General features: G+C 40.4%; 2 protein-coding genes and 1 pseudogene across 4 annotated transcripts; all 3 read right to left on the bottom strand.

Annotated features, from left to right (window-relative positions):
- Positions 1 to 72: 72 nt before the first annotated feature.
- LOC105058920 (photosynthetic NDH subunit of lumenal location 3, chloroplastic) lies at positions 73 to 10,188 on the bottom strand. Of its 3 annotated transcripts, none has more exons than XM_010942001.4 (3): positions 10,026 to 10,188; positions 8,103 to 8,358; positions 73 to 481 (listed from the first exon to the last, which is right to left on the bottom strand). In XM_010942001.4, the coding sequence occupies exons 2-3, from the start codon at positions 8,343 to 8,345 to the stop codon at positions 383 to 385; spliced, it is 342 nt and encodes a 113-aa protein (XP_010940303.1). In that variant the 5' UTR covers positions 8,346 to 8,358; positions 10,026 to 10,188; the 3' UTR covers positions 73 to 382. The 3 variants fall into 3 exon arrangements, with proteins under 3 accessions (XP_010940303.1, XP_010940304.1, XP_010940305.1); XM_010942002.4 differs by lacking the exon at positions 10,026 to 10,188 and adding an exon at positions 9,900 to 9,979; XM_010942003.3 differs by lacking the exon at positions 10,026 to 10,188 and adding an exon at positions 9,761 to 9,893.
- A 1,505-nt stretch (positions 10,189 to 11,693) lies between these two features.
- LOC105058919 (uncharacterized protein At2g24330) lies at positions 11,694 to 17,615 on the bottom strand. Its single transcript, XM_010941998.3, has 6 exons — positions 17,451 to 17,615; positions 17,040 to 17,318; positions 15,773 to 15,917; positions 12,832 to 12,941; positions 12,284 to 12,701; positions 11,694 to 12,204 (listed from the first exon to the last, which is right to left on the bottom strand). The coding sequence occupies exons 2-6, from the start codon at positions 17,313 to 17,315 to the stop codon at positions 11,933 to 11,935; spliced, it is 1,221 nt and encodes a 406-aa protein (XP_010940300.1). The 5' UTR covers positions 17,316 to 17,318; positions 17,451 to 17,615; the 3' UTR covers positions 11,694 to 11,932.
- A 938-nt stretch (positions 17,616 to 18,553) lies between these two features.
- On the bottom strand, positions 18,554 to 23,977 carry LOC105058917 (peroxisome biogenesis protein 22-like; annotated as a pseudogene).
- Positions 23,978 to 25,010: the final 1,033 nt, after the last annotated feature.

Here is a 25,010-nt window from a genome sequence, read left to right as displayed (position 1 = left end):
CATAATTTGCAATCTTCTTCTTCTGTTGGTTGCAGGCTGCATAGCTATAACTGCAGGTGTGGATCTAGCATATTGCCTCAAAATGTTACAGTAGGTGTCAGATACTATTAGAAACAAATCTGATGAAACATATAACAACACCACCGTCGCTAAAAGAGCTAAAATAGAAACAAAGCTTTCAGACAGCAATATCCACATTCTGCTTTGCTTTCCTGAATGCAGTCACTATTTACATAAAGATATCGCCACTGAAGGCATGCCTTTTTTTCCTTTTTTTTTCATTTTTCTACTCAAAAAAGAGATCAAGAAAGAAAATGGAAACTGGTTGGGAGATATTTTTCTTCTTCATTTCCTCGTTGTGTTACTAGAGTCCACTTTGGATCTAATGAAGTGACATGACCACTTCCTGCAACGCAAGAGCTGCATCATTGTAACGGACCTGTGTAAGAGGGATGCTTCTGCTCTTCACAGCCTGATCCAGCTGCCATCACAAAAAACCAAGAAAACTAAAGTGAACATCAGAAACTTAATGTATCATACCATCTGGCGAACTGACTAGTTAGCACATCATTAATTTATCTCGTAATGTTCATGTTGTTATCATTGCCATTTTATTATTACTAGCACCACCACCAGTGTTACCTATCTGTCTCTCTCTCGCTCTCTCTTTTCTTTTTTTCTTTTTTTTTTTGGGAAAAAAGAAACAAAAACTAAGAGGAAATGATAACCAACTGAAAATCAAATAACATATTCAAAGACAAGTCATATTGATACCAATTCCCAGTAAAATTTAGCAAAAAGACTAACTGCTTTATATTATTTATGTTCAGCAAGACTAAGTCACTCCAATGCAATCTTTTTCTTCATGTCTTTCTCAGAGAAAAAGTAGGGCAAAAGGTCTGCGAAATTTCATAAATGAGGATTTAGCTTACAAGTAACTAAATTGGTCTGTTTTGTTGGTGAAAAAATGCATCCAAGAGGTTATTTGAAGCTGAAACTTTTATGGAACTAGAATTGCCAAGTTTAAGGATCAAGAGTGGTAGTGTTGTTATCAGAATGTGTATTTTGGTGTATGTGTTCAATTTTGGACTTATTAAGAGTTTTTTTTAAGATAAAATTTAGGGAGAGAGAATTGAAAAATTGGCAGCTTCTCATCGCTTATCCATGGCTTTAAGACATATAGTACTTTGAATTCTAAATGCAAATTTTGTTGTTCACGTATTGTCCATGGAGAAGGATATCAAACAGAAGATTGTTCAGTTCTTCAAATTCCGATAGATAGAGCCATTGGGAGAGAGCTGGATTGCCTTTCTTCCTCCCGGGGTGGTGGTCTCAAAGGAGCAAAATAGGTATCTAGTGGAGAATGTTCCCCTGAGGAGGTGAGGAGGGCTCTCTGGACTATGGCTGAGGATAAAACCCTAGGCCTGGATAGATTCCCTCACTCTTCTTTAGAAGATACTGGCCGATAATTCAGGCCAAGGTTGTTGCAGCAGTATATGAGTTCTTTACCACGAACCAGATGCCAGATGCTTGGAGCAAACTTTCATTATCCTGATTTCGAAGAAGCTAGATGCCGCAGAGCCTCGTCACTTCAGGCCGATCAGCTTATGCATTACTCTTTATAAAATCTGTGCTAAGCTGATGGTGTGCAGGATGCAGCCCATTCTTCCTCGACTGATCTGTTCGAAGCGGAAGGGATTTGTCGGAGGATGCAGCATCTTTGACAATATTCTGATGGTCCAGGAGTTCATGCATGACCTACGACGAGCTTCTCCACGTCGGGGGCTCATAGCGATCAAGCTGGATATGGAGTAAGCTTATGATCGCATGAGCTAGGATTTCTTGGAAAGGGCATTAATGGATTTTGGCTTCCACCCCATCTGGATCGGATGGATTTTGGTATGTACCCGAAGCCCTTCCTTTGCTATATTGCTCGATGGGACGCTGTCGAACTTCTTCTATTCTAGGGTCAGACTGTGCCAGGACTGTCCTCTGTCTCCTTATCTTTTTATTATATATGCTAACACTCTTTCGTGAGCTATTCATGTTGCGGCTCGGGGGCTAGTCTTAGATCCCTATATGCCAGCATCTGGTGCCCAATCGATCTTGCATCTCCTTGTTGCAGATGATTGTTTGCTGTTTGAACGAGCTTGTGCTCAAAATGCGATTGGCTTTCGGAGGATCTTAGAAGAGTATTATGCGGCGTCGGGCCAAAGAGTCAACCTCCTCAAATCGATAGTGGTTTTTAGTTCGAGGACCCCAGCTTAGAAGCAGAACACGATTCGGGATATTTTGGTGATCAACGAGCATAGCGGGACTTTGCTGTATCTTGGCATTCTGATTATCGAACATAGGCTGAGGAGGGTGGAGTGTGTGGATATGGAGCAGACGATCGAAGAGCAGCTGGAGGGGTGGCAGGGCCGAGCACTATCTATGATGGGGTGTGTCACCTTGGTGAGGTCCGTTCTAACTTCTATTCCTATTTATCTACTTTCACATGCGATTCTCCCTAAAGCTATGGTGGCGAAATTGGAGTACTTTTGGAGTTTCCTCTGGGGTTCCCATTAAGAAGGAGGGGGTGGTGTCCACTTGCTTGCATGGGACATGGTCTGTCAACCCTGACGGGAGGGTGGCCTAGACATCCAGTCTTTAGCTGTGAGGAGGAAGGCATTGCTTGCGAGGCATGCAGCCTAACTTCTGCTTAGTTTGGACTCTTTATAGTGCTCATCATATTGGCCAGGTATGGTCCTCTGCCTGTTAGGAGTGAGGCCCACCCACGGTGGAACACCTCTTTCCTATGGCATGAAATATGTGCTCGTGCCCTTGATGTTTTCCCCCAAACAAGATGGTTGGTAGGGGATGGGTGTATTTTAAGCATTCTTTATGATCGTTGGATTGGAGATCTACCGCTCAGCTAGTGGCCGACCTTCGTCAGCATTGAGGTGACAAATATTATAAGTGGCTGATCTTCGTCGCTCAGATGGTGGAGGGTGGGATCCAGTGATAGTGCATTGACTATTTGGTAGGCAGCTAGGGGATTAGGTGCTGTCCCTTGCGACTCCCATCTTTGGCAATTCAGATGTCAGGGTTTGGGGCCGCTCCTGTATTTCGAGGGTCATGATGGTTGATCTCTACCAGATTTACAGAAGCAAAGTAAGTAGACATAGGGAGCTTGGATGGATTTGGAGGATGGGAGTACATCCGAGGGTGAGTCTGTTTCTCTGGAAGGTTACTTTGTGTCAGCTTTCGATCGAATCCTCCTACGGGGCTGAGGTATGGATATCCAGTTGGAGTGCCTTTGCTGTCTGACTGAAAAGAAAACTATTGTTAGGATTTAATACCTCGAGATTCGATCCCTAATAAACCCATAATAAGATCCAGGATGATGAATGGAGTCCAACGAGCTCAAGAACAGTCCAAATGGAGTCCAGACGGAGCAGATATGTATAAAAGAATGTGGCACGACCCACAGAGTGGCAAAGACTGACAGTGGGCCAGCAGAGGCCGACGGTGGCCGCTGCAGAACGAGCGTGCGTGATGGCGCGCGGGCTAGCCGCGAGCACACGGCCCAGCGGGCGGACACACGATGCGTGGCCCAGGCCCAGGTGGGCACATGCAAGCACGGCCCACATGAAGTTCTTATGCGGTCCACGTGCGGTGCATGGACCGACAGTCCATGGGGGCGTCGCGTGGACCAATAGGCCATTTCTCATCGATTTCTCATGGTCCACGATGGATCGAACGGCGTTTCCCCACATTTCTCACGGTCTATGGGCGGTCTACGAGTGTAGTTTTGGTGTGGGAGCTCGATCGAATGGCTGGCGGCGCATGCGGTCTTGATCGGACGATTTAGGGGCTGATTTGAGTTCTAATTCAACTCTGTTTCCATGTAGGACTCGGTCTTAGGCCTTTAAAATCCTGTGGCCGCAACAAAGAGCTATGGCGTGGCTTTGGTGTTCGGTAGAAACCCAAAAGAGGTGGCAGCAGGCAGCAGCTGCAGACCGTATGGGGTACGGCAGAGAGCAGGGGTACAGGATACCTTGGGCAGACTGTCACACAGCGGTCGTTCCAGAGGTTCGGAGATCTTCTTGGATTTTAGTGAGAGCTTTGTAAGGGTAGCTTCTAGTTGAGAGAGATTGTGTATAAGGATTGAGAGTGTGAGGATCTCCTCTTATACTTATTCTTTTTCATAGTGAAGCTTTTCATGCCCTGTGGAGGTAACTTTTGGACTGATCCATGTACTTGATTTTTTTTCTCTTATCTTTTATTTATTTTTCTTTCTTTCTTTCTTTCTCTTGCTGATCGAGTACAACGTAAGTAATATCGAAAAGATCCTATGGTAGTGGTGTCCTGGTCAGACATCCCCAATAACTGGTATCAGAGCTCAGACGGTATCAGCGCAAGGTTGCCCAGATCGTGACAGTGTTGATCGAGATCGAAGAAGATAGAGAAGATAAGTTCAATCAAAGTGGAGATCGATAGGTTTGATGAAAAGAGTAATTTCTCCCTCTGACAGTCGAGAGCGAAGGATGTGCTCATCTAGTAGGGGTTGATCGACGCTCTTGTGTGCGAGGAGATGCTAACTACTATGGAGGTGACAGTTTAGAAGTGACTACAGATACAGATAGTGAGTACGATCCGTTTGTACCTAGCGGATGATGTGGCGATCCATATGCTTGACGAGACTTTTTTGATGGTGATGTGATCGAAGCTCAAAAAATTGTACATGACGAAGTACCTCACAACACTCTCTTCCTCTGAAGGCAGTTTTACCAACTGGAGATGATCGAGGGACAGAGCGTGCAGGAGTATCTAAGCAACTTTTAGAAGATCCTCATCGATCTCCTCAGTATTGGTGAGAAAGTTGAGGAGAAGATTAGCACGTTGGTCTTGCTATCATCCCTTCCTTCCTCTTTTGAGTCCTTGGTGACTACTCTTTCAGTAAAAAAAAGCACCATCAAGATGGAAAAGATGACTTCTGCACTTCTTCAGAACGAGATTCTCAAGTGGAAGAATTGAGCTTTAAGTTCAGGTAGTGACTCAGCTTTGGCAGTGACTGGAGGATGTCATGGCGGAAGATGAAGCGACAGAAGATTGCGATGTGGGCGGTCCAATTTCAGGACGAGAGACTACAGCAAGATCAGATGCTATCGATGTGATGGCTTGGGGTATTACGTCAGAGATTGTCCTCAACTCAAAAATCGGACGATGGCTATTATGACGGCGGCTAGCAGTGATACTGAGATCATTGATGTGCTTATGGTCTCAGATGAGATATCTACTCCTTCCCAGCAGTAGATTTTAGACTCTGCTTGTTTCTATCATATCTGTTATAGAGAGGAGCTGTTTGAGTCGCTGGAGAGCAGTAAGGGCACTGTTCATCTATCAGATGGATCGAGCTGTGCGATCAAGGACATCAGGATGGTCAGCATAAAGATACATGATGGAGCAGTGAGAAAGTTGGGTGAGGTCCGATACATACCCAGCTTCAAGAGAAATTTAATTTTTCTCAGCAGACTAGATTCGACCGACTACAGGTGGAAAGTTGATGGAGAAATCCTGAAGGTCATGTACGGCAATAGGATCGTGATGAAGGGAAAGCAGTATGGAGAATACTACCTCTTGATAGAAAATTCAGTGCAAGGTGGAGCTCCAATAGCAGATGGATTGGGCACGAGACGGAAGACTCGGAAGGACGAGAGACAACGTCACAATGTGAGATTCCTATTGCCTTAGAAGACTATCCCGAGTAGGTCTCAGATCAAAGAGGACACAGTATGTGATAGAGATGGGATCGAGCAGCCTAGCTCAACTTCCATATCTGCCCATCTATGAGCAGCAGGCATTTGCCCTAGGATATGGGGATGAGAGATGAGCTCTCAAAGTTATTATGGAGGTCGAATGTCGAGTTGAAGTAAAGATTATTAGGATTTGATGTCTTGAGATTCAGTCCACAATAAATTCATAGCGAGATCCAAGTCGACGAACGAAATCTAACGAACCAAAGAACAGTCCAAACGGAGAAAATACGCATAAAAGAAGAGAACACGATCCATGAAGCGATGGAGGCTGTAGCGGAGCAAGCGTGCGGGCTGGCTGTGAGCGCACAGCCCAATGCATGGACGCACAGGAGGGGCCTAGGCCCAGGTAGGCAGATGCGACCCAGGCCCAGGCGGGCGTGCACAGGCACGGCCTGTGCGGAGTTCTTACGCGGTCCACACACGGTGCATGGACCAACTGTCCATGGGGGCATCGTGTGGACCGGCAGGCCATTTCTCACCAATTTCTTGCAGTCCACGATGGATCGGACGATGTTTTCCCACATTTCTCGCAATCTACGGGCGGTCTACGGGTGCAGTTTTGGTGCAAAAGCATGATCGAACGACTGATGGCGCATGCGGTCTTGATCGGACGGTTTAGGAGCTGATTTGAGTCCTGATTCAACTTTGTTTCCATGTGGGACTCAATCTTAGGCCTTTAAAACCCTGTGACCACAACAGAGAGCTATGGCGTGGCTTTGGTGCTCGGCAGAAACCCAAGAGAGGCAGCAGCAGGCAACAGCTGCAGACTGTATGATGGTTCAATAGAGAGCAAAAGTACAAGATACCTCAGGTAGACTGTCACACAGTGGTCATTCCGGAGGTTCAGGGATTTTCTTGGATTCTAGTGAGAGCTTTGTAAGGATAGTTTCTAGTTGAGAGAAATTGTGTATAAGGGTTGAAAATATGAGGATCTCTTCTTGTACTTGTTCTTTTTCATAATGAAGCTTTGCATGCCCCATAGAGATAAACCTTGGACAGATTCGCAAACTTGATTTTTTTTTCTCTTATCTTGTATTTATTTTTCTTTCTTTCTTTCTCTTGTTGATTGGGTGCAATGCAAGTGGTATCGAGAAGATCCTGTGGTGATGGTGTCCTGGCCAGACATCCCCAACAACTATGGAGCACACTCTCTTCAAATGTCTAAGGTCGACGAGGTCTGATCCTTGGCCGGGGTGGATTTGCGGGTTGCTCAGGTAGAAGACCCCACTCAAGTATTTTTGGAGTTTATGCAGAGCAGCACTAGAGGTGGCCAGACCAATGTGGTAGGGGTTTGTATGGCCTACCTAGTTCTTCATATTTGGCTGGCTAAAGACAGCCTTGTCTTGACTCTAAATAGTCTTCGACGAGGATGATCTTTGAGAGAGCCTCAACATGGCAGTGGAGATCATCGATGTGGTGGCTAGGTCTTCGAAGATCTGGAGCTCCCATCCTGCTCGTGTAGCGACCCATAAGGTGTTCATATCTTGGGAGCCTCCTCCTCTAATGTACCTAAAAGTCAACTTCGATGGGAGTGTTAAAGGCAGGTATGGTGGGCTAGTTTTGTTATTCGAGGGCCTGGCTCTACTTTTGTGGTGGCTGGGGGACACCATCTCCGAGAACCCTCAATCTTCGAGGTGGACCTTCGTGCTGCTTGGGCAAGGATCATCTATGCCAGGCGATTTTTGAGGGTGACCCAGCTCGTGGTGGAAGGTGATTCAACCATGGTGGTTGCTTGGCTGCAGAGATGTACTCCTACCGGGGGCTTCCACCTCTTTTTGCATGATGTCGCAAGATTGCTAGGAGGGTACAATGCACTGATCATCAAGCATATCTTCTATGAGGCAAATTCGGCGGCTGATTAGGTGGCATCTTTTGTAGCAGAGCACATGAGAGAAACCCTTTGAACTGCGATGGAATTATCCCAGAGCAGCTTCGGGATATTTTATTTTCTGATTATTTTGATTGTATTCATGTATGATTTGTTTGAATGAACCGTATTATCCAAAAAAAAAAAAAAACTCTAAAATTTTGAACTTTCACAGTAAGCATCATCCAACTTTGAAGAGGAACCCGATAGTATCTTTCCTATCAACTTTGAACATCCGAGAGCTTATTCGATTACCAATAAACAAATGTCTTAACATTACTTTGTATCAGTAATGTTAACCTTATCGATATTCTATGCAAGTCTAACAAAAAGACTCATCCTACAAAATAACATCCATAGGTTGAACATCAAAAACTGAGTATGTTTATCACTGAAAATAACTATAATAGAAGGAAAACAAGGAGCTAGCTTACCTCTTCCATGAAGTCAAACAACTTATTGGCAAGGTCAGTGAGGGTCTTCTTGTGCTCATCACGAGCACTTGAGATAACATGGTTCAGATCACAGTACAAGAAGGTCGACTTGAGGCGGAGATCCCTTCCCATCAGCTCCCATGAATCCTCACTATCGTCTACCATATCCTCCTCCAGTGAAAGGAGATCACATGCACACTTCTTAATCCGAAGGACGCTCCCTTTGTAATCCATGTCCTCCATTGCTCCTCTTAGCCTAAAAACACAAAGAAACCCACTAAGAATTCTGATGGTCTATACTCAATTCAAAGATGCATATTGACAAGGTGCAGACTATTCAATTTTAATAGCAACATAGGTAAGTAGTGAAGAGAAGCACCTCCTCAAATTCTTTCAGAAGCAAACAGGGTTCGGTCTACACTAAGAAAACAGCTATGCAATAGGGTAATCTGATCATTATAAAATTCAAAGTTGCAAGATAATGAGCTATGTGGTCCTCTAATGCATCCATGACAAATCATGAAGGCAAGCCACTATTTAGAAAGGTACCAAATTGGAAGGCCATAAGTAACTTTCCATCATAGAATCTAGAGGGGACATGATCAGAAACCTAGTTATGGAGGAAGGGATCAAATGCATTCCCTTGCCTATATATGGAACACTAGGAGGGCCTCTGTTTTTGGATGTAGTATCTGAAACATTATTAATACAAGAGCAATCAACAAAGGAAGGTATTGGAACTTTGTTTCATGGGGAAAAGGCAACCCGTTGAATCAGAGCCAGAATGGAGATCCATTTCTATGCGCAAAATTGTGACCACAACCATGGACAGCACTCACTCTGAAGGAAAGAGTAAGAATTGGCACGAGCAATGACAAGAATTAAAACAAGCAAACTTTTGCAGATGATCTAAAGATAAAAAATTTGGAATCCTATGTAAGAAATTAAGGATGAGTTGGTTATCTTACTGAAATTTTAGAAGGCAAACTACTTCCTCTCTTACGAAAGTTTGAAGAGGCAAAAAGAAAAATTGAGGGGAAACCTCAGATATATATCTTTTAGTCCAAGAACTTGAGGGCATCAGTAATGTCCCCAATGGATTTCCAAAAGTGCCAACATTACTCCCCATGGCACAAATTTCTCCAGTAAATCATTCATAAAATCAAATAAAAATTTATAATACCAAAAAAGGAAAGAGACTATGAAAAGAAGGGGAAAAAAAGAATCCCATAACCCCAATTTTTTTGATGGGAAAGATGCAACTAGAGAATACACCACCTAACAAAATTCTATATTAAAAACTCTATACCAAAGCCCAAAATCCAGATAGAGGGACAAGAAAAAGAAAGAAGACAAAATAAACAAAATAGAACAAAAAGAAAGGATTTACATAGATAGTAGGTGCTTGGGTCTTGTAGAGAGTATCAAATCAGGAAACGTTATTCCTTCTACCAAACAATAGATCGAAAATCCAATAAATCCAAACCAGCTGAAGAACAAGAATCCGTATTTGATATCAGACCCCAAGAAAAAAAAGTCAAAAGCACCACAGAAATTTAACTTTTGATACATAACAAACAATCTATAAATTAAAAAAAAAAAAAAAAATCCTCCCTAGGATTGAAAGTAATAAGAATCAACAAGTTAAAGAAACCCACCTCGGCTACCTCAAAATCTACTGGGTTTCCCTGTTTCTTGTTAATGGATTCCGTGTTGTAAGACTCTCTAAATGATCCTGATTCATGATTGGTATTAAATTGGGTTTTTTTATTTTTTTTTAAAAAAAAGCAGTTGTACCTTAAAGGAGATAACCAGTGAAGGGAATTTTTCCGTACAATTGGAAATAATATAAGACTATTAATACGTTTGAGAAAGCGGTTTGGTTTGTGGCTGTGTGTTCTTATAGCGGGGTGGGGCCCTTACTTTACTGGCCGTTTTGTTGCGGTTGCTCCCGAGGCCGTCGCGTCGCGTTCGCTCGCTCCCGAAAGCCCCTCCTTTCGTTTCCTCCACCGAAGGCGAAGCCTGCAAAAATTTCCCACGGGTAGTGGTGGATTCTAAGGTCTAGTCTGGTGTGCTCTCCACTCCACGCCCGCGGGTGGGCTTCATCCTTTTCTTCTTTTTGTGTGGGCCCGGGATACGTTAATATGTGGGACCCACATAATAAAAAAAGAGAGAAAAAAAGGGGAAAAGCTGCTTTCGCCTACACGTGCGAGTGAGTAAACACAATACCTGTCATCACAGTATCTTACTTTCTTGTGGGCCAAGTTTCATACTGTTTGGGCCGGGCCTTCGGGCCCGGCTCGTCAAAATTTCTGCAAATCGTTAGAGAGATGTGCATGAATGATTTCAAGGAAAGAGTAGCCAAATTGATTGCATTCTTTCTTTCTTTCTTTCTTTTTTTTGGCTTGGAACGTCGTGTATTAATTGATGCATTTACATTTTTGATTGCCGCAGTCGTTATCTTTTCTTTTGTAGGAATAGAAAGTAACAAATTAAATTGAGAAAGGTGCATTTAAATAAGATATTTCAGGAAATATAGAGATGGATACGAAGATGTTGTCTCTTCCCCTCCTTTATTCTCTCTGATGGTCCAGACCTGAGATGATTTTTCTGAGAGTTAAATAAGAGCCAAGTGGCCATTAGCGTCTTAATACAGTTTCTACCATGTATCAGCTGAGACTTAAATTTCGGTCTTATTTTGGTATGACTAGAGATCTTACAGCAAAATCCTTTTCGAAAATTTCGAAAAAGGATTCATCATATATCATATTTCCACACTGTCAAATCTCTCCCATCTGTGCATTCCACTTTCCCACTGTACTGCCACCTTGCTTGAGTGCTGTAGATTGGAACAAAAAGGCATGCACGGCTGGGAGTGATCAGTTCCTACAAGATTTTCTTAGCAGGTTTTAATAAATTATTTTGCTTATGTGATACAATTGAGTCGTCCGGTGTCCCTTGATCAGATTGCCTGAATATTGATAGGCATCTCTAACTATCATGGCTATGTTCATGATTTCTGATCTGAAATATTACAAACCTATTTTGCAAGAAACATTCGAGGTTTTGTATTTTTTGGGGTGAGAAGTATGCTAGAAAAATTTGAGATAAACCTCGAAACATCAGTTATCATTGTCGTCTGTGGCTATCGATGCAACCTCTTGGCTGGATCTTGTGTCCTTTTCTTCAGGAGGCAGTTGCAGACTGATTACAATGCGTGATTAAGACGCAGCTTACATCCGACCCGACCCCATCCAAACGCATCTCAGAAGGGTAAATATCCCATACTTCATTATACCACATAGCTCTGAGTCAGACTATATGACAATCTCATTGTGCTACTTTTGTCTCAGGCTTGTAAACGTGAGGAAGCTCCACTGGATGGGCTCTGGGTCGGGTCCTGTAAAACCACTGTTCCATCATAATCTTAAACTTTCTGCCTACCATCAGCAACAGATTTATAATCCAATGCTTGACATCGAACCATAGACTCGGAGCAGTACAAAAATATGTGATGCAAGTTCATACATATACAGTATGCATATTTTTCTAGGAGTCAAGATTATCAGGTAATAATAACATGTTGCAATATGGAACAAAAGTATACCTGAGTTTATAAGAATTGCAATTATTGATTCATCTAACAGGACTTTCTAACTTCATGTTACCTGTGCAAACCAGTCACTCCCAATCTTCACAATAGACACACAAAAAAAGGGAACGGTACTCAACCCAACCACAATACTCAAACCATCCAATACAAACCATATTACATCACAAACATGGAAAACATGGCACCGTGTCCACCAGTTCCCCTATTTACACAAGAATCAACTAGCATGTGGATCAAGTTCTTTCTCATCAGTCTCTCCTCCAGGCAGCTCTTCGACAGTTGCTAAACTGCTCTTGACCACATTCCCAGAAATAGAGCTCATGTTGTTTGCTTTGTAATTACCACTACTACCATCAACTGGGGAGGTGGGAGTGGATTTGCCAGAACTCGAACTTATTTCATGCTCCTCTGGCTGTCGTGAACCATTCAGTGCACCACAGTGTGGGCAGTAATATGTTATGTACAGAAAATCCTCTTTCCTGGCCAGTCCTGCAAATATATTTAACCAGCGAGTCAGTGCTCTGCAATGTACTGTCAGTAAAATGAAGAAGGTATATATTCAACCCACCATTATGCATATGGCAGTTGCCACATATAAGCGCATAGCACTGTGTCGGATCCTCTCCTACAAGCAGGGCAGCAATTCGAGCAAGCCATCCCCCATCATGAGGGCCCGAACCTTTGTAATGCTCAACAACTCTCTGACTTGAAGCAGAAGCTTCTTGGGCATCAGCACCATATTCATCAAAGGATTCATCAACAAACCGAGGCGTTGGACCACTCCCAGTGCTATGGCTTCTAGCATGTGATGGCTTTCTATTCCGAAGCCCGGTAGGTTGCACCAGCTCAACGTCATTACTTTTACCCAGTGATGAGCTAATGTTAGATTCATCTCCCACAAAGATCTTCAAGCCAGAATCTGACCCCAGCTTAGAAGCCAGAACAGTTGCTGCTGCAGCTTTTGCAGCAGGATCAAGGTCGTATCTCTGGGTTCACAGAGGTCCACAGTCAGCAAAGAGTCATTTGCATACACAAAAGCATGCCTGCACAAGGTTCAATGTACTCAAGCGTGCAGAAAAACAGAAATACAAAAGTAACGAGAGCTGGAGAACACACCTGGATAAGCTGCTGCGTGGTGTAATAGTTTGTTCTCTCCTTCAGCTCATCAATTTTTGCTTGCCTTTCAGCACGGAGCTTTTCAAGCGTTTTCTGGTCCTTGTGATCAACTGCATAGCAAAATGAGGTATGAGTTTTTGACTGTACTATTAACAACTCCAGCCCACAAAGAGAAATCTAAAGTGTTTCACACCTGCATCTAAACATACATCACATAAACTTGGCACAGAGTCTAGATGAAAGCTAAATGAACATAAATTGATATTATAAGCTATGTTATAAATTGGAAAAGAGGAATACCATAAGTTACTGAAAGTAACAGCAGCTGCTTTAATCATGAATGCTGATGTTCTGTTATGTGCATCTTAAACTCTGATAGTGGTGATATATCAGATATTTTAGAAATAATATAGCAAGAAATCAAGTACATATGTGTACACATAAAAATAATTCTTTTGTAAGATTGGTTATTTTTTTAGTATAATATGCTATTCGTATTGTGTATGAAACTGAAAAGATCCTATAATAGAAACTGAATAGGAAATGCTCCTTACATACATGACCATGAGATCATGTATACAGGTATATCAAAACCATCGTGCATCAAAACTTGCTATATAATATCTATTCACAAGTCAAGTCCTGTCTCACCATTCAAATCTCATGGAACAGTTTTCAGCAGTATAAATGAATTGTACCATGCATAAGGGCGTTGAAGTGAAACAGCAGAAACTTTAAGCACATTAGATTAGCCTTAATCAGAAAACAGAATCAACAGGTTTCATCATATGCATCAAGGACAGTGGTAGGCATGGAGAGGTGCAGAATTCTCTTTTCTATCAAAACCATTGAAGTTAAGCGGACATCAAGGAAAAAAGAAAAATGGGATATAAGTGATACAAAGAGTCAAGCACAGTGCATATAGCTCTAGATAGAAAGGAATGGCAAGTGGCAAAGCAGGGGGCATAAAGCTAAACTCGTATATGGTTGAGCTGAAGATTTAGTAATATAAACTTCAAGGGGCCTAACCAAGAAATCTTATGTTTTGGGAAGTCATTATCACTCTAAACTGAATTTTTCTTCTCCACATAAACATGAAAGAAAAATACAGATAGAATTTCAACAAAATCAACCCATATAGCTAACATAAGAAGTTTATTGCAACAACCTAGCAATGCCTAGCATCCCCTCCCCACTCCCTATTCTCCTCAATTTTCATGATTGTACTGATTCATCTAACTTGCTAATGATATTTGATTCTGTGGAGATCAATCAACACCAACTATATGCAAATTGATATTTCAATGACATGACATCAGCCTTCTGTTTTGCAGCACAGGCCCCACTCTAGATGACACTAATTTCAGGAAATGAATGTCAGATTAATTATATTCATTACAGTACATCTTGTTGCATGTAAGAATGACGAACATTTCCCCAAGCAAAAACCTCTTGTTGGTTTTAGATGTATTGGACACCGTACTCCACTCTTTCTTGTTGATAATCCTACTCTCTGATCCATGATCATATCTTTGAAACCCACTAAGTCGGATTTTTATGCAATAAAGCAGTGCATCTGATGGTGTGACCATAGGTTGAAGAATCAGACTTTGCTAGAATTTTCTTAAAAATAGATCAGAGCATAAGAAAATCCAGGTTGCTGAGAAAAGTAGGCCTCTATTAAGCTAACTGGTTTACCAGTAATATCATTCTCATTCAAAGGTAAGGGGAAGAGCACTCCGCAAACCAGATTTCTTATTCGTCAAAGCAACTAACAGCTTGAAAAAATGAATCAAATAAGCTGGAGATTTCAGAAAATATCATGTACAAAACTGTTATGCCACAAGCCAAAATGATAGAAGCTGGCAAGCCTTCAGAAAGAAAGAATTTTTTCCCAGAAGGGTTGACATCACTCATGTTAGCTTACCTTTTATCTTAATGAAATTTTTGAAATTTTACAGAAAATTACTTGTCTACTATGGTAGAATAGAGTTTATGTTTGGAAATGGAACTTTTACAGAGATTGCTTGACAAGTATAACAAGAAAGACAATTAATAAAAATCATTCGCTAAACCATATTAGTGGAGAATATTTGGCCTCCATATTTCTCAAGTAAGCTTTCCTTTCATCTTGAAGCACAATTTGAAATGTCACAACTCACAAGTAAAATGCTCATTTAATAGAGCTAGCAATATTTCTAATGCTTTTTTTCGATGTTAAAGGAAGCAAAAGAAAACACCCAGCTTTTATTAAAGATCCAAGAGTATTTACAACAGAGATGAAGAACAGATGATAAGTTACAATGTCAGGAAGAAAAACAGGTGTGAAAAAGGAAGGCTAAAAGTTCAAAGACCGAAGTGTCTGATAAATGGAGCAGAGGATGAGGATGCACACAATAAGAAGCGGGGAACCCTGAACCATCATCTAGGCCATCTACCAGTAACAAACATAGCCAAGTAATTTCAGTCAATCTCCAAGGGTTCCCAGTCCAACTCTGCCACGTGAAATGCCAGCCTCTGTTGGGCATAATGCTTGTCAGTGGAAATTTTAACAATTTACTTCAAAAGCATTTCTAGTCATGCATAACCAATGAAAATCATGTACATTATCTTTAATCTGTCAAGTTGATATGAAGCAGTTCAGTTTGTCAGCTTATTCATCATGATAACTGTGGTTTTGGACTTCACAGTGCCACTATCATCTGCCATCCAAAAAATTGTCTGATAGGAATGGATAACTTCCTCAGAATTAAGTCCTTTCAGTGGTAACGTATAAGTAAAATATAAGAAAATAAAAAGTCGCCTAAGCATATATTTATAAAGCATGATTTAAATTGCTTCTATAGAATACCAGCAAAAATTAAAGAACAATCAATAAATGGGAAATCAATATACAAATTAAGTAAAAATTCATGTTGGGTATCGAGTTCATGATATTTACACATTCTTGTGAAGCTTACAAGTGTTGAATAGAAAGCAGCTGACAAGCCAGGTAAAACAAACATAGGCAACACTCTGATTGCCCTCATCTGCCAGTTCAAATCCACTGATCTGGTTGTCGTGACAGCATAAGCCACTGCTAACACCTGGTAAAAATAGCAACCATCATAAGAAACCTAGTTCAAATAGAAAATGTATCTCACAACCACCATCCAACTATATTCAAAGATAAAAAGGATCATGCCATTATCAAAACCAAGGAAATATAGAGACTAATCGAGCACTAATGACAATGTCTATAACTGGATAAGCACTAGACCAGCATACACAAATTTGTATAGTGCAACAGCAAATCAAACATGTAAAACTTCAGCAAGCAATAGGCCAAGGATTTTTACTAGCACAAGATGTCCCTATACTTTTCTAGTTGATGTTAAGTTCAAAAGTTACCAGGACTGCCATTTTAATGGCACCACTCCTGCACTGCTATTGAGGATCAAGAAGAAATAAATCGGGAAGAAGGACAAAGTCCAAGCCATAGTGGCCCACAAGTTGTTACAGACCCCTGCAGATGGAAAAATCTCTGATCCCACTGACATAACCATTAAAGGGGTTGCTCAAAGTATAACATCTAACGAATGGGAGAAGAGGAGAAGACAACTAGAGGCAACCGTTTACGTTCTATAAGAAGGTAAGCTCAAATAAGACAACATGATATGTTTAGGCTAAAAAAAAGGAAGAAAGTAACTGATTCGGAACACATTATAGCATAAAAATAAAGAAGCTAACATACTCACAAAAGATAATGAGACTATACAAACAAGCGATACTGGCTAGACTTGTTAATAGGGCAAAGAGCAATAAGATAGGCTTCAAACAATACAGGAGTAAAGAATAAGATCGTAAGTAGCATTAATAATGTACAGAGTTGGGGAAAGAGGTGCCTAAAATAGTTCATGTATGTAAAGAGCACACTCAAAAAGACTCTTTTAGGGAAGCTCTTAAACAATTGATTTGAGTAACAAGGCGACATCAAAGATTAAAAACAAGGATAGAAGCAACAAACGATAATATATAAATAATCTTTCTTTCATATTAATCAATCGTGCAAAGAAACATATTGCAAAGAAGGATTCATGTCATACATAGAAATCTGAATTTTCAGCAAAATAATTAGAAGAACAACCAGAAAAAATCAACGATCTCATATAAAATGGCAAACTTTAATCAGCTCAATTATTTCCAAGAAGCAAAAAAGGGAATCCAACCTCAAGAATGACCGAGAGAACAATAGTATTCCTGGCCACCTTCCTCGACGTCTGAGCCCTTCTCTTGAGCCTCGCGTGGACCAAGGCCTCCTCTTTAGAGAGATACTGCAATCGCTTCTCGAAATCCTCTCTGGTTCCAAAAATCCCTTTCCACAGGCGAGAGACGAATCCCCCGCGCTGCTTCTTTAGGGTCACGACCGGCTCGCCTTCTTTCTTCGAATTGGCCGCGGATTTCACCGGATCGACCCCCGACGCGGGGCCGGCATCCTCCGCCATTCCCTGAAGCAAAGAAGAAGGCAAGGATCGGATCGAACCGGACCAAATTAAGAACCAAAATTAAAAAAAATTAAAAAAAAAAAAAAACAACCGATCGAAGAGCAGTGAAAGAGGAGATCCGATCGAAGAATGTACCGATTATCCGATCGAAGAAGAAGAAGAAGGGAGAGGGGTTTTCTTTTTTAGATAAATAATTCTGACGGATTCGTTGCTCCCGGAGGAAGGGGATTTGGCAGGCTTTTCCACCGCCTCGCTTTTTGGAGAAAGTGGCGAGGTCTCGGGCGAGGCAGGGTGAACTAAAAAAGGTACGCGGCGGCGAAGGGAGGACCGGGAATAGGATATGCCGTGTTCCGAGCCCAGCCTGCTCGATACGACGCTAGTTTGGGCTTGGGCAAAGAAACTCTCTCAATAAAACATTTGAGTGGACCCTCGGCTGCTAAATTTTGGCGCAGCCCATATGAGGCCCAGCCAGCTGGATCCGAGGCAAGTTTGGGGAAAAAACCTTCAGTTGGCTTAGCTAGGAGATCAAAAATATCTGCTCTCATTTCACATCATGGGAGTACTTCCGTTCGGATGAACGTCAAGGAACGGGTTAGATGATGATGATGATGAGAACCCACCTCAACACTGCCAAACATCTTTAGACTCTAATCTCAATCGGAACCTTACCGCTGGACATGGAGGTTTAGACTCTAATCTCAATCGGAACGATACCACTGACATGGAGGTTAGCAAAAGCTTGAGACCAGTGGATCCAGAGTCCATGGAGAGCAAGGATGTCCATTTGGGGGGTTAGAGACTCATAAAAGCACCAGTGAAGCTCCAAAGGCAAGGAGACCAAAGAGAATCCAAATATGATTGAGGGAAGTTGGATGCTAGAACGAGAATAAGATAAATTAATTCTCATTCCAACCATTTAATTAAAAAAAATTGAATTGAAATACCCCAACCCCTAAAAGCCAATCTCGACTCTTTTTTAGTATTCAAGTTCATTCCAATTCTAATTTCGATTCCAATCACAAGCTAAATACATCAACATCAAGAAATATGGTTATAATTCTTATTTCAATTCATTTTGATTTTTATTCCAATTGCAAATCAAATGCACCCTAAGAAGCATCGCCACTTTCTCTGGTACAACAGAAGTATGAATCTTCTCTGCTGCGGTATCTCTGCAAGACTAACATGGCTTGCTTAATAATGGTCAAAATTACTCTAGTGCACCACAAAACCAAAGAAAAAAAAGAAAGGAATTAAAATAGAATAGTGGATATTTGTTTTTCTACAAGGTTTCATGAAGTGCCTCCTGAGAAGATTAGAAATGCATCATCAGTTTATAGAACATCATCATCGTTCTCCAAAAGTTCAGCACTGTACAAAGCATTTAAAAAAAAATTACATCACAAGCAGCAGCATTTCGGGCACATGCGCTAACAGGAATATCTATCACTCGACATCTTTGCCGGCCCAAATAAATCGAGACACTCGTACCAAAAGAACAGGTAAATGTGGGGAAGGCTTTGCAACCACCAAGAAAGAAAAACAAAAGAAGGGATGCGCTCACCACTTTTCCATCTAAATTTACAATACAGCTCTTTGCTTTTCATCCAAGCTAAGCAAAGTACTGCTCCAAACCTGCGGAAGTGTACACATTTGGTGCTATTTGGCCAGGGTCCATTGGTGAAATGAATAAGTGGTGCCTGATGAATCGCCGAAGGGAGGATACGGTCATTAAAACATCAGCAACACAACAACAAAATAAAAACGAGTAATGAAAAAATAAAATTATGAAAGGAGCATACAGATAGTTGAGAGATTATATCAAGATTTGTATCAATATGCCAATCTGCTTCCAATTGTCGAACAAAAGAACTCCGCCCACCCTCGGTGCTGCAAAAGAGGACCTGGAGAATATTAACATGCATCTTTTAATCCAAAAGAGCATCAAATTAGAGAAAAAAAAAAAAGGGATTCTACAGTAAGCAATACTAGGAGATTCTCAAAGGAAGCAGGAAAATTTCACAAATCAGCAAACAATATCAAGCAGCGATTTTTTAATACAGCTGCAAAATACAAGAATAAATTGATAGATTAAATCCTAACATCAAAGATTGAGACTAATGTATGGATGAAAAGGAAGAAAACATGACAACAGAGGCAAGAGAAGAATATGAGAGACAAAGGACACCTAAGATTCTAGACAGCTTGCAGGGGAATGTGTGCAACAGCAAAAAACAGTCAGAGATTGGTCTCAGCCACCTACAACTCCATTTTATTTCAAATGAATCTATTTTCAACAATCTTCTGTATCTTCTGTATCTAGATTTCTTGAAGAGAGAACATGTTAGGTCCTACACTACTAAGTACTAACAAAGTCTTGATAACGTTCTTCATGGTTGAATTTTGCTCCTTGAATCCATTCTTCCTAGTTCCACTTGTTACATTTTCATCTCTCTTTTCCTGGCACAAGTTACTTACAACTCCCATAGAACAAGCAGGGCACTGTTTCCTGCAGTTGTTAACTCAGATCGATGGTTGCATTCCTTAGCTCCTAAAGGGTTCCTTTCTTATTGAATGAACCTCCAGTGTGAAATGCCCAGGAAGTTATACTCAACCTCCAACAACTTTTTAATCAGGCAAGTCAGTATTATAAGCTGATCAGCTCTGCAGTTTCCCCTCTCTGCTCTCATCCAAAAAGAGGAAGAAGGAAGAAGAAGAAAGAAAACACTTCAAAGAGAAGGAAAAAAACAATCCAAGGATACAACAGAGATGTGGATCAAGTTTCAAAATTAATTATGTGTACCTTGTCCTTGACCAAGCCACCAGTCTGGAAAAGTCCAGCATTTTCCAAGGCTGAAAGAACTCTTTCCTGACACCATCAACATCTTCACATTATACATTTGAATAACAAACTAAAATAAGAACCATTTGCAGTTTTTCACGCACCAAAGTTTGACCATGCTAACATCTTGCATTTTGACTGCACTAGGTAACCGAAATGCAGTCTAAAGGTGTAACAACTAACAAACAACACACTCCATGGAAATAAAACAACAAATCCTTCTCGTCAGTCCACCAATTATGTAGGCTTGTTATTTTGATAATGAATATGATTGCAATAGCTATTAATACTTGTTTAAGAACCAAAAAAAATAATCGAAAAAAGATTTTCAAAGCAGGAAAGAAAGGTTAAGCATTGTTTCTACGGTGCCTTTATTCAGTTTGTCCATGACACGTGAAACCATCTAAAATTGAAAATTCCCCACTAAACTGTGCTACACCTTGCATGTATTTCATGCAGGCTCCACCCTTGACTACCAAAAAATTATACCCAAAAAGAAGCATATAATGATTTATCGGGTCGTTAGTAAAGCAATAAGTGAAGTAGAAACCAAAAGTTGTATCTTGAAATGTTTTCTCAAAGACACGATAGCATGATTAAAAGGTCATTATGAAAGATTTCAACATGATCAAAGCTTGATTATCAAAGCAGCAGATGAAATTAACATCATCAGTGATACTATGCAGTTTATGTTCGTAGGATAAAAGGATTCACAGATAGGATTGAAATTATATAAGAAGAAAAGCCGCAAGATGCCTGTAACAGGGTTTAAATAGATGATATAAAAATGAACAAGGTCACAGGGAAATCAAATTTGACTTCAAGGGCAACTAAGAAATTTGCAGCTAAGCAGAGATGCATACCTCATTTTCATCGTCAAGAACTGTCTCCATCAAATAAAGATCAGAACATTTCGCAATTTCGAGAATTACTTCTATCACAGAGGGCCTAACAGTGGCATGTTTCTGCAAGAACGATCTGAATATAGTCAATTTACTCAGGCATTCAAAAAAAGAAATGACTGAGGTACAATCAAGTGTAAACCTGAAGCTCTTCTGCACTTTTCTCCTCCAGGATCACACCAAGCAGCTGGCATGTCATCTGCATAGGCACATACGAACATTAAGAAACAATGTATAAAGAAAACATCAAAATACTCAATAAGCAAAATAGAAGGTAGTAAAATCTCCTTTCCCAAAAGAGATGGTGAGATTATACATAAGTGTCATATGCAAGCCCTGCATATAGAATGAAGAGGCTTCCTAATTCTTTTCATCTACCACAAACCTACCAATCTGCACACATAGATCCCAACCAACAAACATGGCCTGAAAGAGAAGACAAGATCACCCAATGACCTAATGTGAGGTTTTGCAGGCACTCATCCCTAATATGGGGCCCAACCCACATTTGCAAGGCCAAATACGAACAAAAGCTTGCTTAAGACAGACCATAACAGACTTGCATTTGCACATACCTGAACTACAGTGAATGATCATAAAACTAGCTAACATCGCCTTAAGCAAGACTTTATTGTTCTTACTATATTAACCGGCTGAACTCTCAACCATGACCATTGAAACCATGGTGCTGATCAATACATCATACCATATACATATGTCAAAGCAGCATGCATGTATTAGTTTTAGAATTAAACATAATTTGCAATTCGACATACATAACATGTGTGTATGTACATGCATAACGCAGTTGTTTGCCCGTTGCAAGTGGAAGGCATGTCTTGGACCCCTAATTTTTCTAGGTTTCAACAAAACAAGCATACTTCAACATAAGCATTCATATACATGCATTTCGACAAATTTATGTGGGATTTTAACATGCAAAGTGCCTAAATACAAATCCAAAGTCGCCATACTAGCTTTTCAGTCAAAACCAGTCTTAGATATAACAGGTTTTATTTTTTATTGTTTGTCATTCTTTGTTTCATTGTATACCACAGAGAGGTAGAATGATCATCAATAATGCTTACTCATAAACTGGAATGAGCATTAATCTTCTAAAAAGGGTGAATCAATGTATCATGAAACCAGGAGAAATTTTGACCAAGGTATAAGCTCATAGCTATGGGAATGTGAATTTAGAGTAAATCAAGAAATCCAATCACAAAATCCCAAGAACAAGATGTCACAATAAAGATAAACCATGAAAGCAGAAAGAAACTTAAGAGCTTAACTAAATAGGTTCTGAAATCAGAATTGACCAGTTCAGATTGCAAAAGTGTTCTCGGAGAATATAAAGAAGCATACATGTAAAAAGCCTGCAGTGGAGTGGTGAAATAGAGAAAAAAAGGTTCCTAGTTCAATAATGCAAAGAAGTAGTGGCTTAAAAGAAGTCGAAAAACAGAGAAAGGATAAGAAGAATGTTAGAAGTTTGTAAGGCTACTTATGCAGTTTAAGATGATAAAGGTCCTGGAGAGAACAGCAAAGAAACATAAAAGTCTGCTAGGGAGAGAAAAGGTAGAGATAAATTCTGTGCGATGATAGTTCACATAATATGACCATATGAAAGATGGCAAGATCAAAAGCACATTGAAAGGTTGGTAATTTTCAGAAATCATTAAAGGGCACTCTACACAAGGAGCTTATTTAAAATGATGTGTATGAACCCGACATGTGTTCTATCACTCGTCTTCAAAGTACAAGTAGCATAACACAAATCTAATAAGAATACAAACAGTAAGCATTAAGAGCAGAAGAAAATTAGATATGATAGAAGAATTCAGCTACTCGGTGGACTAGTATATACAAGAAGGTATTGAAACCAAGAAAATGCTAAATAACTGGACTACTCCTCTATACTAATAGGAGTGATGAGGAAACTGCACCAATTAAAGCAAAATCATCAGCCACATTATGGAGTCAAAGGAAAGGACCGTGGAACAGAGATTAAATGTAATGAAACGCCAAATATATAATCCAGTTACCAGCTGGGGTTCAGAAGTATATATAAAAAAGCTCCCATCACAAATCCAGTGGCAGCCCGAGATAATTTTGCTCATTAGTAATTTCTGAGGAGACATGTTAAAACATCACAACCATCATGAATTTTTTGCGCGGTCTTCGGATAGCATACCTTTCGGCAGCCACTCAGTTTCTTCTTCACCATCTGTCCAGGGCTGAGCTGCAGACGTCGATCAAAATAAAAAAAATTAAAAAAAAAAAAAAACAAGCATTAACCATGATATGCCGCACTAATCTCAATTCTTTGACCAAAATCCACGAAATATACCTGAATTGGAGCACTGATCGCCTCGGCGGCATCAGATACCTTCATCTCCAGCACCGGCGCAAGCACTTCCGAGCTGGAACCAACTCCACTCGCCGGCTGACTCGTCGATGGAGTAATCCTCCGGTTTAAAGCATTCCTCTTCCGTATGCCCGGCGGCGACCGCTCCGACCGACCCCGCCGTCTTAAACATTACGAAGAGGAAAAAAGACAGAGACGAGTCATGTATGTATTGTTTCATCATCTACCCCGGCAATGGAATCGAAGTTCGATTCAATGGAGAAATTTTAGGGTTTTTTTTTGGGGGGTTTGGGGGGTTACCTTGTGGTTGAAGAGGAGCATGAGGACGTCAGAGACCTTGCGGTTGAGGAGGCGAGAGAGACGCCGGACGAGGTTTCCGACACCGGTCGTCGCGAGAGCGGACATCGTTCCGGGGATCGCCGGGAAGTCTAGTAATTCCGACTCCGGTTCTCTGTTGAGCTGGTTGGATGAGGTGACTCGGCCGGAAGAGGAGCCCGTTCGATTTGGGCAACTTGTCGAAGTTGATTATTTCTAAATTAATTCTTATCCCGCCTAAATTTGCAATTCTAATAGCCAATGGAGACGCTAGCGCTAGGAAGGTAATTGTCATTTGTTTCTCGTACCCCTTCTATTGCTTAAAAAATTCAAAATAATTATTTTCATAATTGTAAAATTTAAATCACTTATTTTTTTAAAAAAATATAATTTATTTTGGAGTGTACTTGAATTTATATTTTCATAACGATTTATAAGAACATTTTTTTTCATGTACATCAACATACAAATTTCCAATTTGTATATACATTGGTGCATGTCTTCATGTACATCTCATAATTAGGAACCAGTGGCTAGTTAAAAGTTTTTAAAATACATTATGGATAATTTTTTATAAGCAAATTTGATGAAGCACATGAGCAATTTTCTACCACCTTTACATGATTATTGTAACTTAGTGATTTAAAATAATTTAATTTCAATCATTGACTTATTTGTTTTGCATCAACATATATTCTCTATATTTTTTTTGAAGGATTTGTATGATTATATTCAATTTTTAGTTTCCGTTCTAACGTGGAAAGGACAAGAGATAGTTGTGTTGAATATAACTTAAATAATTTGGCAAATGCTTGGCTAATTTTACGTGAAGTTTATAGCTGAGTAATCTAGAAATAATTTGAGGTGAAAAGTTGGATTTGTAACTAATTTCTTGGAGCATGGACCAAAAGCTTATTGACTTCATATAGAACATATCACATGAAGACCCCCGAAAGTAATTAACATTTACTAAGGGACTAAGAACTAAATTTTGACAATATTAACTCTATATTAAAAAGACTCAATATGAGATACCAACTTTACCTGAAGTTTATCCTACTTAACTAAAATGGCAAAAATAGACCCCACCAAAAAAGCCTCTACCGAGACTAACTTTATTTGGATCTTGTTCAAATCAAGTGTTGTTTTATCTAGGATCATATATGGACCAAATACTCTGGCTTGAATTTAAATGAACCGGAAATGGGTCAAAACTCTAACTTGAGTCGAGTCGTAAGATTAGGAATATATTTGGATCAAAATAATTTAAG

This window comes from Elaeis guineensis, chromosome 16, assembly GCF_000442705.2.
Source record: "Elaeis guineensis isolate ETL-2024a chromosome 16, EG11, whole genome shotgun sequence".
NCBI lineage: Eukaryota > Viridiplantae > Streptophyta > Magnoliopsida > Arecales > Arecaceae > Elaeis > Elaeis guineensis.
This window is presented reverse-complemented; position numbering and strand designations above follow the sequence as displayed.